Source organism: Nomia melanderi, chromosome 9 (genome assembly GCF_051020985.1).
Source record: "Nomia melanderi isolate GNS246 chromosome 9, iyNomMela1, whole genome shotgun sequence".
Lineage (NCBI taxonomy): Eukaryota > Metazoa > Arthropoda > Insecta > Hymenoptera > Halictidae > Nomia > Nomia melanderi.
In genome coordinates, this window is record NC_135007.1 from 11,165,173 (window position 1) to 11,181,834 (window position 16,662).

General features: G+C 43.1%; 2 protein-coding genes across 2 annotated transcripts; both read left to right on the forward strand.

Annotated features, from left to right (window-relative positions):
- The first annotated feature begins 9,481 nt into the window (after positions 1–9,481).
- Positions 9,482–11,900, forward strand: LOC116432790 (uncharacterized). The gene is made up of 2 exons (XM_031990161.2): positions 9,482–9,492; positions 9,552–11,900. The coding sequence occupies exon 2, from the start codon at positions 9,766–9,768 to the stop codon at positions 10,729–10,731; it is 966 nt and encodes a 321-aa protein (XP_031846021.2). The 5' UTR covers positions 9,482–9,492; positions 9,552–9,765; the 3' UTR covers positions 10,732–11,900.
- Positions 11,107–16,564, forward strand: LOC116432791 (uncharacterized). Its single transcript, XM_031990162.2, has 5 exons — positions 11,107–11,123; positions 12,392–13,198; positions 13,858–13,944; positions 14,190–14,627; positions 14,940–16,564. Exons 1-5 carry the CDS (start codon positions 11,107–11,109, stop codon positions 15,454–15,456), a joined length of 1,866 nt encoding a protein of 621 aa, XP_031846022.2. The 3' UTR covers positions 15,457–16,564.
- The last annotated feature ends 98 nt before the right edge of the window (positions 16,565–16,662 follow it).

The following is a 16,662-nucleotide window of genomic DNA, read 5'->3' on the forward strand; positions in this document are numbered from 1 at the left end:
TTCGAAGCATTCTTCCACAGAACAAGCGATCAACAAGTAATTCAAGGTGATAGACTTAGCCGACTCACCCCCTGCAGACGACTCTCTCCACCTTTAATCGCTAAGATTCCCCGTTCCCAGTCGGATCGATCGTAACCCGCGCCTAAATTGTGTGTTTTAGGATCCTGGACCCGCTAAGCGAGGAGTTCAAGACCGACTGCCCGATCCCCGGCGTGGAATACGTGGACTGGATCGACAAAGAGAACTTCGAGGTAGCTTCGTTGGGCCAGGACGCCGGGAACAACGGAGGGAAAAGCGACTCGGAATTGTGTTACTCGAACAGTCCGAATCGCCGCGCGAAGAAACGAGTAGCGGCGGCCTGGCTGGAGTGCGACCACTGTCGCCGGAAATTCTTGAAGAAGAGCAACCTCGCGGAACACCTGAAGAAGCACCGGCACAAGTGCGCGGACTGCCCGAAGACGTTCAGGTTGCGACGCTACTTGGCCGCCCACGTCGAGAAGATCCACCGCAGGCAGGTGTACGACTGCAGCGTGTGCGAGTACAAGAGCAACAACAAGGGGACCTTGAAGAATCACTACATCAGGCTGCACACGAGCAACTACAACTTCGCCTGCGACGTCTGCGGCAAGCAGTTCAAGATCAAGAAGGCCTTGAACCACCACGTCAAGCAGAACCACAGCGACGCGCCGCCGATAGTCTGCGACGTCTGCGGCCATTTCAGCAAAAACCTCCACGCCCTGAAGGCGCACATGAAGTACAGGCACTACAAGCCGGAGTTCATCTGTCGGATCTGCCGGAGGGGCATGACCACCCAGGAGAATCTGGAGCAGCATCTGACTTGGCACGAGACCAGGGAGAAGGTGCTCTGCCCGACCTGCGGCAAGAGGTTTCGAGGCCGCGACCTTGACTCCCACATGAGGGTGCACACCGGAGTGAAGCCCTTTCCCTGTCCGGTCTGCGGGAAATCCTTCAGGAGGCAGACCGCTCAGGAGCAGCACGTTTTGATTCACACTGGAAAGAGACCGTACGTTTGCGACATTTGCGGGCAGGCTTTCGCGCAGAAGCCGGGGCTGATTTGTCATAGAAAGAGACATCCTGGACCACTGCCGCCTCTGCCTGTCGTGTCCATTAAGAACATCGTGACGGAGTTCACTAAGGAATATACTATGAAGAACACGATGATCAAGATCGAGTAGCTTCTTTCGTGTCAGGTTAGATGTCGAAAATGTTCGAGGGTCGTCGAAAGAAGGGCTGTGAGTTTTTGAAGAGGGTTGTCGGAATGATGGAGATTTCTGCTTCGTTTGATATCGTCGCTATAATCGTAGTTTCAGCGATTTTTTGGTCATGCTTCGCGAGCTAAATTATTGGGGCATTTGCATTTAAGGAGAATATTGTATAATACTGGTTAATGTTTCGTACTAATGTGGAAACCGTTTTTGGAGCATTATTCATCGGATGATCGTGGATGGTTCTCTTCGGCTTCGTATCTTAGAGACCGACGAAGTGTGTTTCCATGTGTTTACAGTTTCATGTAACGATCGAGAGCTTTTTTTATTAGAAGTGTAAGGTATCGTATGACACATGCAATGTGCATACAGCGTGGTATGCATCTTTTAGAATTTTTTACGCATCACGATATGGTCTTCTTGAGATTTTGTAAGTATTTCTACGATATGTGAATGTTTGTAAATCTACGAGTTCTAACAGTGTATCGATCTCTATTGATAACATGAAATTTTGAACGTTTTAAATATTTTTTACAAATATTGTTTGTACCTTCTATTGTATCATGAACTTTTTTAATAAAAGTACTATACGCATTAATATGCAATTTATAGTATATGTGAAACAACTTAAAATTTAACCCTACGTCTTCATGGCCACGTAAGGATCACGTAATAAGCATAATGAACTTGCGTTATATGAAGGTGTGAGATAAAAGAGATAAAGTACAATGTAATTTATGCGTGATTCATTAATATCACTGTAGTTCTCGCAACTATTATTCTTTCTACACACAGTATTCCCTCCCTACAGTCTTGTTTCGTAAGCATTACGATTACACTGTCACTGCCATGTTAGAACGGTAGCGAACAATAGGCAAGACTTGCTTCAGTCTATGTCGAAAGAGGGGGATACAAATGAGCAAGAGGAAGAGGCCAAGGCAGAAGCGAGTCACTGAATGAACCAATCGCATCATAGTATTCACTGCTCTCTGAAACCGCGTTAACACCAGGACTGGGCATTATCGAGACAAAGTTTATCCAAATACAGTTTCTATTTTATTTTTCATATTATCCAAGTAACGATCAATCATTAATTAATTTCATCGTGAACATCGTTCACTTTCATTACAAATGTACTATCGACATCTAGGTTTAAGCGTCATTTGGAAATAACCGAATAAACTTCTTCATTCTCCTCATCGGACTAATTATTCGTCTCCTCCGTTCGTCGCTTTCGCCTCAAATAAACTGCCCAACCCTGGTCTACACTAGTTTACGGGAAGGGAGTACTGTAACAACAAACACTCACACACAGTGTCGCTTCGCAATCTTAATCCCGATACCTAGAAACTCACTGCTCGATACCAATGAATTAATAAGCGCTCGAGAAATGTCCCTCCGCTAAAAATACTCCAAGTAAGTAAGCTCTTCATCTAGAACATCTCTCAGCCGAAAAGTCACGTGTTAACCGAACCGAATTCCATCTGTTTTAGTTACCAGGCCGTGAACCCCTTGGCCGACGCGAGGATCATGGAGCGCCGTCGCGACGTCAGAACTGTGAGCACATCCTCTTTAACCAGTCACCATTTACATAAATCACAATGAGAACTTAATAAGAAACGTTCATTTCATATCCCCCAATCCCAATCCGAAGGATTCCGACACGGCCAGGCCCAAGAAGATCAGGCCAAAGACTCCAAAGGCTAAACCTATGTTCCTGGAGTGCGACCATTGCGGCAAGCAATTCGACCGGAAGACGCCGTTGATACTGCACATAAAAGAGCACGTGAACCAGTGCAGGTTCTGCGACCAGGGCTTCCAAAAGGCGAAGGACCTGAGGGTGCACGTTCTCGAGCAACACGGGCCGCTGGTCTACCCGTGCCACATGTGCGAGTTCAAGAGCACGAACAAGTGGATACTGAAGGACCACATCATCCGCAGGCACACCACCAGCTACCCTTACACCTGTACAGTTTGCCAGAAGAAGTTCAAGCTGAAGAACGACCTGAAGCAGCACACCAACCAAATGCACAGCGACGCGCCGGCAGTGATATGCTCGGTTTGCGGTCACTCTTACAAAAGCGTGCCCGCGCTTAGGCGTCACATGAGGTACAGCCACAACAAACATCCGTTCGAGTGCAGTATATGCAAACGCTGCCTGTCCACTCAAGAGAGTCTCGAGCAGCACCTGTTGTGGCACAAGGAAAGGGAGAGGGTGGTTTGCCCGACTTGCGGGAAGATACTTAGAGGACGCACCATCGAGGGACACATGCGGGTGCACACCGGTCTGAAGCCTTTCGCGTGCCCCATTTGCGGAAGGTCTTTCACGAGGCAGACCGCCATGGAGCAGCATGTTCTCATTCACACCGGGAAGAGGCCGTACATCTGCGATGTTTGCGGACAAGCTTTCGCGCAGAAGCCGGGGCTGATCTGCCACAGGAAGAGACACCCTGGACCGCTGCCACCTTTGCCCGTTGTGTCCGTCAAGAACATCGTGATGGAGTTCACCAGGGACTATAACATGAAGAACACGAACATTGATATCGAGTAAACTGTGTGGTGGGATCGGTAGATCTGCGAGAGTTCAGGTCGGGAGAATTTGATTTTTCGAAAGCTAAAGGGATTGAATTGTGATTAATAAAGGACAGTTTGTTCTTGAGACGTTCGCCACCAGCGTCACAGATTCGTGACGGCAGCAGTGTTGTATTTTATGTAAAGACGATTCAATTATTTCTATAAATATTGTTATTTAAAGTTAGCTACGGCATTATATTTGGGAACTCAGTGACTCGTTTCAGTTTCGTTTCTTCAAGGTTTTGTTTAGATTTGTTGAGTCGAATAGAATATTACAACTGCGAAGGTCGTCGCCGAAATGAACGCTGGTAGTGAACGTGTTAATGCAATTTTTTACTCACGACGTAGTATTTTTTTTATTGACTTAGCGATGTGTTAATGAGAATGACTTCGCCTTTTTACTTTATGAAAATTTAATTCTGGTTTTAATGTGAACGATTCTTAATGCTTTCGGAATTTGTAATTTTTATGAATGGTGCACGTTTTAACGTAATGGGTCGTTGTGCAGATCAGGGAACGTACATTGTAAAATACTAACCGAGGAATTCATTATTGTAATTTTGATACTTCAGTGCAATTATTATTCCCAGTGCGTAGAGATTATTAAGTTTAATTAATGTCTTCGAAGGTTGTGTAATTAATATGTTATATTAATAGTATAAATGTACATGAAAGAATTTTACTCTCTCGGAAGACCTATCAACTTTGGAAATCGAAGGACAGGGTGCTTGTGGGGATGATTTTTTAAACTGTGAAATCGGTGAATTTTTGAGTACACGTATTTATTCGTCACACATTGGTAAATGTATTTAAAAGATACTAGCGAAAAATATACCTGTTTCCTGAAGTACAAAAGGGAAGAGTACGAGTTTTAGTGAAGTAATTTACTCCTTAATTATTCTTATCAGATTCTATTTTTTATTGGCACATGCTATGCTATTTAATTTTGTACTTAGCCTCTCAAATACGGAAACCTATAAACAGTAACGCTAATAAAAATTTCGTCTGAGAAGTTTAATACACACAATACATTCTGTCACCTTTAATCACTACCCCATTTTTCCTAATGATTATATATTTTCATGCTATCTTAAATATACCACACCTCGATATTCCCAATGTTCCGATCGCAATATTCAGAGCCCCACTGTGTCGAACACAAAACACATAAAAGTTCCTGAAACAATCTGCTAAAGTACCTCAAGTAAGTAAGCTATGTATCTACAACAGTACCTCAGTCAGAAATATCACGTATTAACAACATCGAACTTGATCTGTTTTAGCTCGCCGGCGGTGGATCCCCTAAAGGACGTCAACACAGCTGACGGACTCAATTCAGTGAAGATCAGGAACACCTATGCTTCCACGAACCACATCAGACCACCTAAAAAACGAACAGGTAGACCGATATCCACAAAAAATAATTCCTGTTCCCGAACCTCTAAACCAAGAGTGACGAAACGCAAGACATCAGTATCGTCGAAGCCAGCGGAACCAAAGGCGGCAACGATGAGATCCATCGAGCCTTTGGAATGCGATCATTGTGGCAAAGAGTTCTACCGCAAAGCTCACTTGGTGATGCACATGAAGACGTACAAGCACCAATGCAACTCCTGCGATCGACTTTTCCGGCTGAAGAAAGATTTAAGCGTACACGTCAAAGAGAAACATGGACCAACGCAGATGGCGACGTACCCTTGCTCCCTCTGCGAGTACAAGAGCACCAACAAAGGTACCTTGAAGGACCACATAATTCGCAAACACACGAGCAGTTACCCTTACGCGTGTACAGTTTGCCAGAAGAAGTTCAAGCTGAAGAACGACCTGAAGCAACACACGAATCAGATGCACAACAATGCTCCAGCCGTGATATGTTCCGTTTGCGGTCATCCTTACAAGAGTATCCAAGCCCTGAAGCATCATATCAGGTACAGCCACAACAAACATCCCTTTGAGTGCAGCATATGCAAGCGTTGCCTGTCCACCGAGGAGAGTTTGAATCAACACATACTTCGCCACAAACAGAGGGAAAGGGTGGTGTGCCCGACGTGCGGGAAGATACTCAGGGGACGCACCATCGAGGGGCACATGCGGGTGCACACAGGGTTGAAGCCTTTTTCGTGTCCGGTTTGCGGGAAATCCTTCTCGAGGCAAACAGCCATGGAGCAACATCTTCTAATTCACACTGGAAAGAGACCGTACATTTGTGATATTTGCGGGCAAGCTTTCGCGCAGAAGCCGGGCTTGATTTGTCACAGGAAGAGACACCCTGGACCGCTGCCCCCTCTGGCTGCGGTTTCCGTAAAGAACATCGTGATGGAGTTTACCAAGGAGTACAATATGAAGAATGCGACTGTTAATAGCGAGTAACTCCAGTGGGTGCATTGGAATTGATCTGTTCTTTTTTAAAACAAGGTTCAACGCGATCGTTACGAAAATGTGATACTGATAGTGAATACGTTACGAGAGTTCCCGAGTTTTTGTACTCTACTCGTTTTAGAACGAAAAGTTGCGTGCAACTACGTAGGAGGGTGTCGCCGCTGAAACATGGGGGAGAGACAGTTTCTGTAATGTTTTATTTAAAAAAAGACGTACTTTAAATATCGGTCTAATAATGTGCGTGTTTATTAATACTTCGCCGATGGAGTGACCCTACTCGAGAGATACGGGGGTCAACACCGTGTATCTGCGAACTCTGAGAACCGAGGGATACAGTAGTTTTCAAAATTTCATTTCAAAATTTTTCAATTCTAAAGTTTATATATTTGTTTTTATACACTCGAGAATGTACGAAAGAAGTAATAAAGATATATACGTTTTCTTTAAAGGACCGGATGAAGAATATGATTTCTGTCGATGTATCATTCAGTCCTTGATCGTTGCTCTCAGAATCCTTTTCAAAATTGAATTTCAACAGTATCTGAAAGCAGCAAGAACACATTGCTTCTTCTGTAATGAAAATTAGATTTATTTGGTGAAACGCCGAACTGTTTCGGTACAAAGTAATTAATCGCGACACTTAGATCCTCACTGCTAAAGTAGTGTCAAGTAAGTAAACTTCACCTAAAACAGCACACGTCCAACGACCCAAACGCCACATCTTAACGATCCCGAATTCCATCTGTTTTAGTTCGCCAGTGGATCCCTTGAAGGACGTCAACGCCACGGAAGACTTCTACGCCATCAGAATCGAGTCCGTGTTCACCTTGGCGGACCAGCAGAAGCTGTCCGAGAACCAGGCGCAGGAAAGAATGATAACCGATTTGAATAATTTCATGGTCCCGGAACCTCAAGAGCCGAGGGACCAAATAGCGGATGCGTCGGAGCCGACGAAAATACACGCGAACAGCGGATCGTTGCAGTGCGACCGTTGCGGCAAACAGTTCTACCGCAAGGCGCACCTAGTGTTGCACATGAAATCCTACAAGCATCAATGCGTCGTCTGCGACGAGATGTTCCGACTGAAGCAGGACTTGAGGTTACACGCCAAAGAGAAGCACGGCCGGAACGATCACTCGAAGATGCACCAGTGTGTCCAATGCGACTACAAGACGCCAACGAAGGCGACGCTAAGGGATCACATCATCCGACAGCACACCTCGAACTTCGACTTCAAGTGTACGTTCTGCAGCAAGAAGTTCAACGTGAGGTACGACATGAGGCAGCACATGAAGCAAGTGCACGGCGAAACGCCGGCCATCAAGTGTTCCATGTGCAGCAATTCCTACAAGAATCTTCCGGCTCTTCAGAACCACATCAAGAGCACCCACGAGAAGTACCCTTACGAGTGTAAGCTGTGCAAACGTTGTTTGTCGACGCAGGAGAGTTTGGAGCAGCACATGCGCTGGCACGAGGAGAAGAAGAGCGAGAGCGTGACTTGCCCGATATGCAAGAAGGTCCTCCGAGGGCGTACGCTGGCGGCCCACATGCGAATGCACGCCGAGGAGAAGCCCTACATGTGCCCAGTTTGCGGCAAGTGCTTTCGGAGGATGAGTCCCATGGAGCGGCACGTCGTCATTCACACCGGGAAAAAGCCGTACGCTTGCGACGTTTGCGGGCAGAGGTTTGCGCAAAGGCCGGGGCTGCTGGCACACAGGAGGCGACATCCTGGGCCACTGCCCCCACTGCCGGTAGTGTCGATTAAGAGCATAGTCAAGGAGTTCACCCAGGATATTGGGAAGAACGAAACCATTGAAATCGATTGATCCCTTCGCTGACGCGCACTCGTACCTCCAAGACTTTTCATTTTCACAGCTTTCGGCTGGAACGTTTATCTGCTTAACGCGTTCGCCACCGGCGTTTGTTGCAGTGGCGATCCTCTTAATTCTAATGTTTTATTCAATTCAATGAATCTTGTGAACAAACCGTTGAAACAAATGAAACTGAAACGAATCGGTGAATCCCTGAATGTGATTTCGTAGCTTATAACTTTGACTAACTATATCTATAGCATTAATTTAATTTTCTTTACATGAAGTGTCACAAGTATGAGACACTTGTAGCGCACGTGTTAAGGGGACGGCGCCATTGATTGGAAGAAAGGAACGGAAGTAATGATTTATGCGACTGAAGAATGAGTATGGACATCTGGTAGCATACTCGCGTTTGTTACATTGTTGGGAGTTTCAGTTTGAATTTGAATTTAACGTTTAGATAATAATTTATTGGGTTCTTTTTGTAATTGATCACACATGAGGTATGTGCATAATATATACGTATATTATATTTTGTGACAGTTTCAGTTTTTTTAAAGTTGACTCTTTATAAGACTTCAGATTTGAGGAATACCGTTTTTTTAATACTTTGTTAACTAATCACGTCAGCGGATCAGGCTGTTGATTGTAATTTCAGTTGTAAATTTGTTTGTTAGTTGTATAGGATTAAGACAACGTTTGAAATTTTATTTCAAAAATACGATTCTACGGTCAGATTGTAGAATCGATGGATTTTCGATTTGTCTTTTTATGTGCTCGCAAATGTATCATGTAAGAAATAAAATATAAGTATCTACTGCAGAGCAGCACGGACAGTATTAGTTGTTAGTAAATAATTTACTCCTTCTCTGACTATCTGAATGCTCAAAACATCCAATAATATTTGGTTTTGTATTACGTAGAATATAATTTAATTTAAGTTTTTTGTACAGTATTTAAAACCAAGTAAAAACTGTGAAACTTATACATATACAGACACATTCCATTAAACGGATCATAAGAGTAAAAGTATTTATACGTTAACACGTTAAATGTTAGACTTTCCGTTTATGCTACGTTATCAAATATATTACGAAACACCATTCCAGCCTTTGTTCTTTGTAATGATTTATTTATACTCAGGTTTATTTATTGAGGAGTAATGTGGTGCGAACGGAAAGTGAACTGAAATAGATTCGGCAGTTAACGTGTTAAGAATTATTCTGTAATCACAATTCGTATATTCGTCTAATAAATAATATAGAATAAGGTTTTCTGTTCATCGTGAATCATTAGAAATATTTTACATTCAATACAGACTGAATAATCTGTAAGTAATACCTCAGTTCTCTCTATAATTACATGTAATCATGAAACTTGTTCCTTGTTATTCCCAACTACGATTACGCAACGTTCCAATCGCGATAGCTAGAACCTCGTCGTTCAGTAAACACAAAAAAACCTAAACGTTCCTGAAACAATCTGCTATATTATTCCAAGTAAGTAAGCTTTACCTCTACAACCACGCCTCATGACAGAAACATCGCATTTTAACGAGACCGAATTTGGTCTGTTTTAGCTCCGCATCGGTGGATCCGTTGAACGATCCTCTAAAAGACCAGAGCGTCGCAGGCGGCCTTCGCAAAAGCAAAACGAAACACGCGAAAACCTTAACGAACCGTATCAAGTCAACCAGAAATCCCAAAAAAGGAATAACCAACAGAAGAACCCGTCCTCCACGAAAGTCGGCAGCGAAAGACGCAAAAGACAAAATGGCGGCGGCGGCGGCGCCGCCCAACAAAGTCGCTCTGAAATCACCAAAGGCGAAACCCAGCGAACCATTGGAATGCGATCACTGTGGCAAGCAATTTTACCGGAAGACGCACCTGGTGATCCACATGAGAACGTACAAACATCAATGCAAGTCCTGCGATCAGATGTTCCGTCTAAGGAAAGAATTGAAGTCGCACGTGAAAGAGAAGCACGGGCCAGTGATGTATCCGTGTGCTATCTGCGAATATAAAAGCACAAATAAATGGACGTTGAAAGACCACGTGATCCGCAAACACACGACCAGCTACCAGTACACCTGTACAATCTGTCAAAAGAAGTTCAAGCTGAAGAACGACTTGAAGCAACACACCAATCAGATGCACAACGACGCGCCGCCCATCATTTGCACCGTTTGCGGCCACGCCTCGAAAAGTGTCCCAGCTCTGAAAGCGCACATGAGGTACAGACACTGCAAGCCCGCATTCGAGTGCAGCATATGCAAACGTTGTTTGTCCACGCAGAACAGTTTGGACCAGCACCTGCTTTGGCACGAGAAGAAAGAGAAAGTGGTGTGCCCCACCTGCGGGAAGACTTTCGGGCAGAAAAGAGACCTCGAGATTCATTTGAGGATTCACGAGGGCATCAGACCGTATTCTTGTCCATTCTGCAGCAAGACTTTCCCTAGGAGGAACGCTCAGGAGCAACACATGCTGATACACACCGGGATGAGACCGTACACCTGCGACATATGCGGACAAGCCTTCGCTCAGAAGCCGGGCTTGATTTGTCACAGGAAGAGACATCCTGGACCACTGCCGCCGTTGCCTGTGATCTCCGTTAAGAAGCTCATCATGGACTATACTCAGGGGTTGAACGAAGTGTCCAAGGTTGACCATGGCGAAACGAAGGAGGACAAGGAAGAGGATAGAGATCGAGTTCGCGAGAAGGAGGACAGAGTGATTTGAAGCTAGCTATCTTGGGGATTGTTTTTTCTATTGTTTTGCAGGGAGACGACCGTGAAGCGAGTGCAATATTATTTACATTGCAAAATTTTATATAGGTGGTAAATAGAGGAATAGGTAATTTCGTGTAGGTGAAAACTTGGATAATAGCAGAGAGACTGGATTTGAAAGCTATATTCTTAATACTTGAACGATCGTGTGTCGCTTAAGGTGATTTTTCTATGAGACTATGGACTTTCCCGTTTAGAGATGAACAATGAATATTTTTGAATATTTAGGAAGTATCTATGGAATGGTAACGATAAAGAAGGAAACTTTTGAATGGTCTTTCAAGTGTTAAGATTAGAATTTACTTTGGTACGCGTATTCTTGTCAGTGATGATAGACAATAATGAGTGAGCAATTTAGAGTCTTGAAGAAACGATACTGCGATGGCTCGGTTTTCTTATTTTGTTTCTTCCGACGTTGCATTTGTAGCGTGATTCGCGTAATTGTGAATAAATATTTCCTCGAAAAGTGTGCAATGATTTCGTGGTCGAGTTAATGTGTTTCAGACTTTTACCTGAGAAGCTTGACTGCGCTTAGCTACTCCATTGAGTCTTACTATTCTAAAATAGAACGTTCAATTAAAAAGTGACGAAAACCGTTACAACGTGCATGTACTTTTTGTACGGCAGTGTAGGTTAATTCCATTAGCGAAGACTAAAAGTATTCGGAGCATGTTGTTTCGAATGAATGGAGAATATCGAAAAGCGATTTTCTTATCGTTAATCAGCTGGATTGTTGACGTTTACGAAGGCTCAAAATGCTTTCTAAGTTTTATACGGAATTTTGAAAACTTGTCTAGATTGGAGTAATTGATGAGATCTAATAAAATGATTAAGTATGGTGTTGATATTTTGTACTCGTTTGTACAGATATATCGCGTGTGTATTTCAAAAGTAATTAAGAAAGAACGAACGCTATGAGAAATTGTAACTAACTTGAATATAATAAAGAAATTATACTTTTGAACCAACGATATCAAATCTTGAAATCACATCTCTGTATGCGATAAAGAGTGAGCAAAAGAAGAACTACATTTTGTTTTGTTATTTAAGAATTTGATTTCGCGAAAATGAATAATATTGATATTGAGAAAGTAATTCTTATTAAACGGATGATTCAACTGATATGATTAAAACCTTGTATCAAATAATCCCTGTAATCCCATTTCAAATATTTATCTACGCATCATCAAATATTGGTACGTATTCAGTATTAATCACGCGGGAAAGGTCTGTCGAAATTCTCTAAACAATAAAGTGACAAACAAAATTTCAACTTTTCACTGTACAAGCCAATTCGTAAAAATACAAACTATTCTAACAATCAGTAACCAAAATTATATTTCAAAGACAGAACTCCCCCACAAGTCTAACCTAACATAACATCTAGACTGCGGATGTTATACGCATAAAACGTTATCATCATTTACATTATTCAAACTATCATTGATTACCATACTCTATAATAACTCCAGAAGAGAAGACATAAATTCTCATTCGAAAACTTTCAATTAACCGAAGCATTTGCAGTCTATCAGTGAATTATAAAAATCACATAAACACGCGTATCCATTTCTCCCATAATTACTGAAACCTCATTGCCTCCGGTGTTTCAGGATCAGAAGACCCACCTCCCGAGCGATCCACGAGTGCGTCAAGTGCGGAGCCTGTTTCTGCCACACGAGAAAGCTCGTCGAGCACCTAAAGAACTTGCACGGCATCGACAAAGCGTTCAGCTGCGACGAATGCGGTAAAACGTTCAGGAGTCCGATGAACATAGCGCGTCACAAGCTGATCCACACGGGCTCGAAACGGTTCGCTTGTGACTTATGCGACTACAGATCCAACCAGAAATCGAATCTCGAGAGCCATCGCAAGCGACACACGAAGGAGTACGCTTTCGAGTGCGAGGAATGTCAAAAAGGCTTCTTCGTGAAGACGGAATACTTGGAGCACATGAACGTTCACACCAGAAAACAATTGTACCCGTGTGAACACTGTGGCAAGTCTTACCCCTACAAGAAGAACCTGCTGGCTCACGTGAGGAGCCACCACACGAACGTTTCGACCGGCGAATCGGCGAACAATGCCAACTGGAGGCACATTTGCAAGGTTTGCTTGGAAGGCTTCGCTCAAAAGCTGCTGCTCGTCCGGCACTTGAAGATACAGCACGGGCTGTGCGAGAGGAGGAATTTCCTGTGCGACCTTTGCGGCACGGTGCTGTCTTCGAATCGCAGGCTAATGACGCACAGGCGCAGCCACGCGAACGAGAAGGTCGCCATGTGCAACTTGTGCGGCAAGGAATTCGCTAGCAAAGAGAATCTTAGTATTCATCAGCGTATACACACTGGCGTCAAGCCATACGTGTGCACGCAATGCGGAAGGGGGTTCACGCAGAGGACGTCCTTGATGCTGCATCTCAGGTACCATTCCGGAGAACGGACGTACCAGTGCACCGATTGCGGGAAGGGCTTCGTTTCTCGCAGCTTCCTGAAGAAGCATCGAAAGGTCCACGAGAAATCGCAGCCCGAGACTTAGTGAAATTACACTGATTAATGGCAACATTACCATTGAAGTGAACTTTGCGGCTGTAAGGTCTGGCGTCTGTAGAGATGTCTGAATAAAAATTCTTTTGGAAAAAATTGTTGTTTTCTATTCGAGGACGAGTATTCTTTGGAGAGTGATAGGTGAAATGAATGGGAGGATGATTGGGAAGTGCTGGAATTGAAAGTAAAGTTGGAGACCGTTTTTTTTAGATCTTAGGATATTTTCTTTGCGTGTTGGTGTTGTTAATAAAGACATTGTGTGGTATTTTGTTTATGTTCCTGAATCTTATTAGATCCTATTTATATCGAATGGATTGACATATTTTTAGCGATTATGGGATGACTGTGATTTCCTTAAACGAAGTTTATGAGACACTGTATGTATTCGCATTTACAAAAGCATCGATAGTTTCTTCCTCGTGCTTTCAGCAGGAAGCTTTGAACGACGATAGAATATTTCTTTACGATTCCCCCAAAGCATTCATGATGCTTTTTGTAAATGTGTATCGTTATCAATGAAGGATCCCTCATTCCAGCCACTGGATCACTGATCACGACGAGCTCGCGGATTGCGACGAATTCAGAATCAAGAGCGTAGATGTTCTTCTGGATCCAGAGCAGAAGTGAGTTTTCCACAGAATTTTATCAAATATTTCTCAGAAGCTTACGTATATTCTAGTCTTCCAATTTCCTGTTCGTTTCTCGTAACTCGCAATTAAATGTTAGAATATTTAATAACTTCGCAAGCACCGCGTGTACAAATATTCAGTGCGTCAATCGTAACGAAACTATTAAATTCTCCTTTCATCGCGATAATAATTGTTGAAACAACTATTCGAATAACAATCTAATCCCAGCGAATATTAAGACGATCGGCCAAGGTCCACGATTATTCGAAACTTTCCAGGTTCGAGGGTAACGAGAAAGTGTGCGATCTTTGCCAAGAGAAGTTTCACTTCGTGACCAGACTGGTAGCCCATTTGAGGATCGTTCACGGCATCCACAGGCCTTTCAAGTGTATCACCTGCGGGAAAACGTACCCGCAGCAGTTCATGCTGAACGCGCACGTGAAAAAGTCCCACACGCCGAAGACAACCCCTTGCGGCCAGTGCAGTTTCATGGGGGTGAACGCGACGGACGTGGACAGGCACGCGAAGCGGCATCACCGCGAGGTGAAGTTCACCTGCGAAATCTGCAGCGAGAATTTCATCGACAAAGACTCGCTGATGACGCACACGGCCATGCACAACTTTATGCAGTATCAACAGTGCAACGCTTGCGGTAGCACGTTCAATGACGTGTACAGGTATTGCTCTTTGGATTCAGTGAAACTCGATTACGATAATACTCTGTCGAAAGTGAATGTAGTCTTCATTTCCGACAAAGCGTTATCAAGGAAACTTAAACACCATCTTTCGAAGATGTGAAATATTTAAATAAATGAGATTCTAAGGTACACGCGTGAAAAGCTTCAACTATCATATGGTTCTCGAATAAATATTATATTACGTTACTCGAACGTGAAAATATTTATTTAAGAGTTACACGATTCTAGTTTTCTCTATCTAATTCTCTATTCTCGATACTCTATCTAAAATGAAAGATGACATTGACACAGTTTGAAGGAGCACAACCGACTCTACCACTACGACCCGGCAGCCATGATCCAAGAGAAGCTGGACGAAGGTGGCCAGCAGTCCTCCATGCACAAGTGCGACGTTTGCGGTAAGGTTTACAAATATAAATCCGTGCTGAAGCAGCACAAGGTAAAAGCTCACGGCGATACGCCGAATTACGAAAGGCGCCGTTACCTGTGCGCCCTTTGTGGCAAGGAGCTGAAGACAGCGAAAGGCTTGGAGATCCACAATCGGTCGCACACGGGCGAGAAACCGTACACTTGCGAAGTGTGCGGCAAGTGTTTCGCCTGCGAGACACTGCTCAGGACGCATAACGTAACGCACACAGGGGAACGGAAATATTCGTGTGATCAATGCGGCAAGGCGTTCACTCAGAGATCCACTTTGGTGGTGCACAAACGCTATCACACCGGTGAACGGCCGTACGTTTGTCCGCGGTGTGGTAAGGGCTTTGTGACGAGGACTGTTCTGAACACTCACATGAAATCGTGTCGCTGAGAACGATGCAACAGTCGTTAGCGTTTAACCGTGGGTCATATCGTCTTGGGAGAACCATATTTGTGGTATTTCCTCACATTTTGTACATTTTTGTGTATAAAAATTGCAATATTGGGGGAACTCGAAGTCAATTGAATAAAATTGTTTAGTGTACGTACTGGTTTATTTTTGGAAACGTCATGTTTAGATGTAACATGCATCGATTTTACGTGTATTACTGTAGATCTCGTGGATGTTGCAATTTCTATATAGGGAAATACAAATTGTGATCCACTTTAAAAAGATTGCAGATGAACTTGTTATCCATCCGAGATGGATTGATCGCTCAAGCGATGAAGCCGATCGCTTTAGGGAAGGCAGCTTTCGTTGTTAATTTCTGTGTATAGGAAATTTAGCTGTCTCACGAAGCAAAGATTACGAATACTTTTACATTGTTAGGATTTCTTGGCGAAATTTTGCGGAACGTAAAGGAATTTGTAGTTTTTTAATGAGCTCGTTGATTTAAGTAGCAGCTTTTGCAACGCCGTCCTTAATTTTAATGTTCGGGTACTGGTTTCTACAACGCCTCCTTAGGTCTAAGGATACCATTGTACTCTTTTGTAAACGTAGAGAATAATTTTCAGTGTATTTCGTTAGCTCCGATATTTCAGCTTATAAAGCTCTTCGCTTAAAAGCAGGTTTCTTCAGTTTTAAGTCGACTGGACTTTAAGGAATCGCAAGAATATCAAATTCCCCGACGGACCGTTTGGGAAATTAAATATTCAATGCATATAAAGTCAGGTACTGATTGTTCTTTAATCGGGTACATATTTTACGGATAATATTAATAGATTAATGTGATAAATCTGACGGATCAGATTTCTTACTTTTTTATACGCCGTTTTTTATACCCTTTTTATACGTATACATATACATAACGTTAGAATTAATATTTTCGAAACTGAATACTCATCGAAGACTGTGTCTTGCAATTGACGAAGCGAACAACAATTTTTACAAAACCCAGGGATAGTATTAAACAGAACAGCTTTTAGATGATTATTTTAAGGCTCTTCTGGATATTTATACAAACTGTTGTTGTGGAGCTATTTTATAACGCTGTATTTATTATCGCAAAAATAATGTCAACGATTTTATATCAAATAAAAGAAGTAATTCCTCGATCCTATGGATTCATTATATTTTTTCAAGAAATCAACGTTGCTA

Bases quoted from the DNA above. Each gene is read 5' to 3' on its own strand.
- LOC116432791 (XM_031990162.2), top strand. The intron at 13,199-13,857 runs GTACCATTCCGG...CCCTCATTCCAG, and splicing joins TCCTTGATGCTGCATCTCAG to CCACTGGATCACTGATCACG. The intron at 13,945-14,189 runs GTGAGTTTTCCA...GCGAATATTAAG, and splicing joins CTTCTGGATCCAGAGCAGAA to ACGATCGGCCAAGGTCCACG.
- LOC116432790 (XM_031990161.2), top strand. From the start codon at position 9,766: ATGGCGGCGGCGGCGGCGCCGCCCAACAAAGTCGCTCTGAAATCACCA.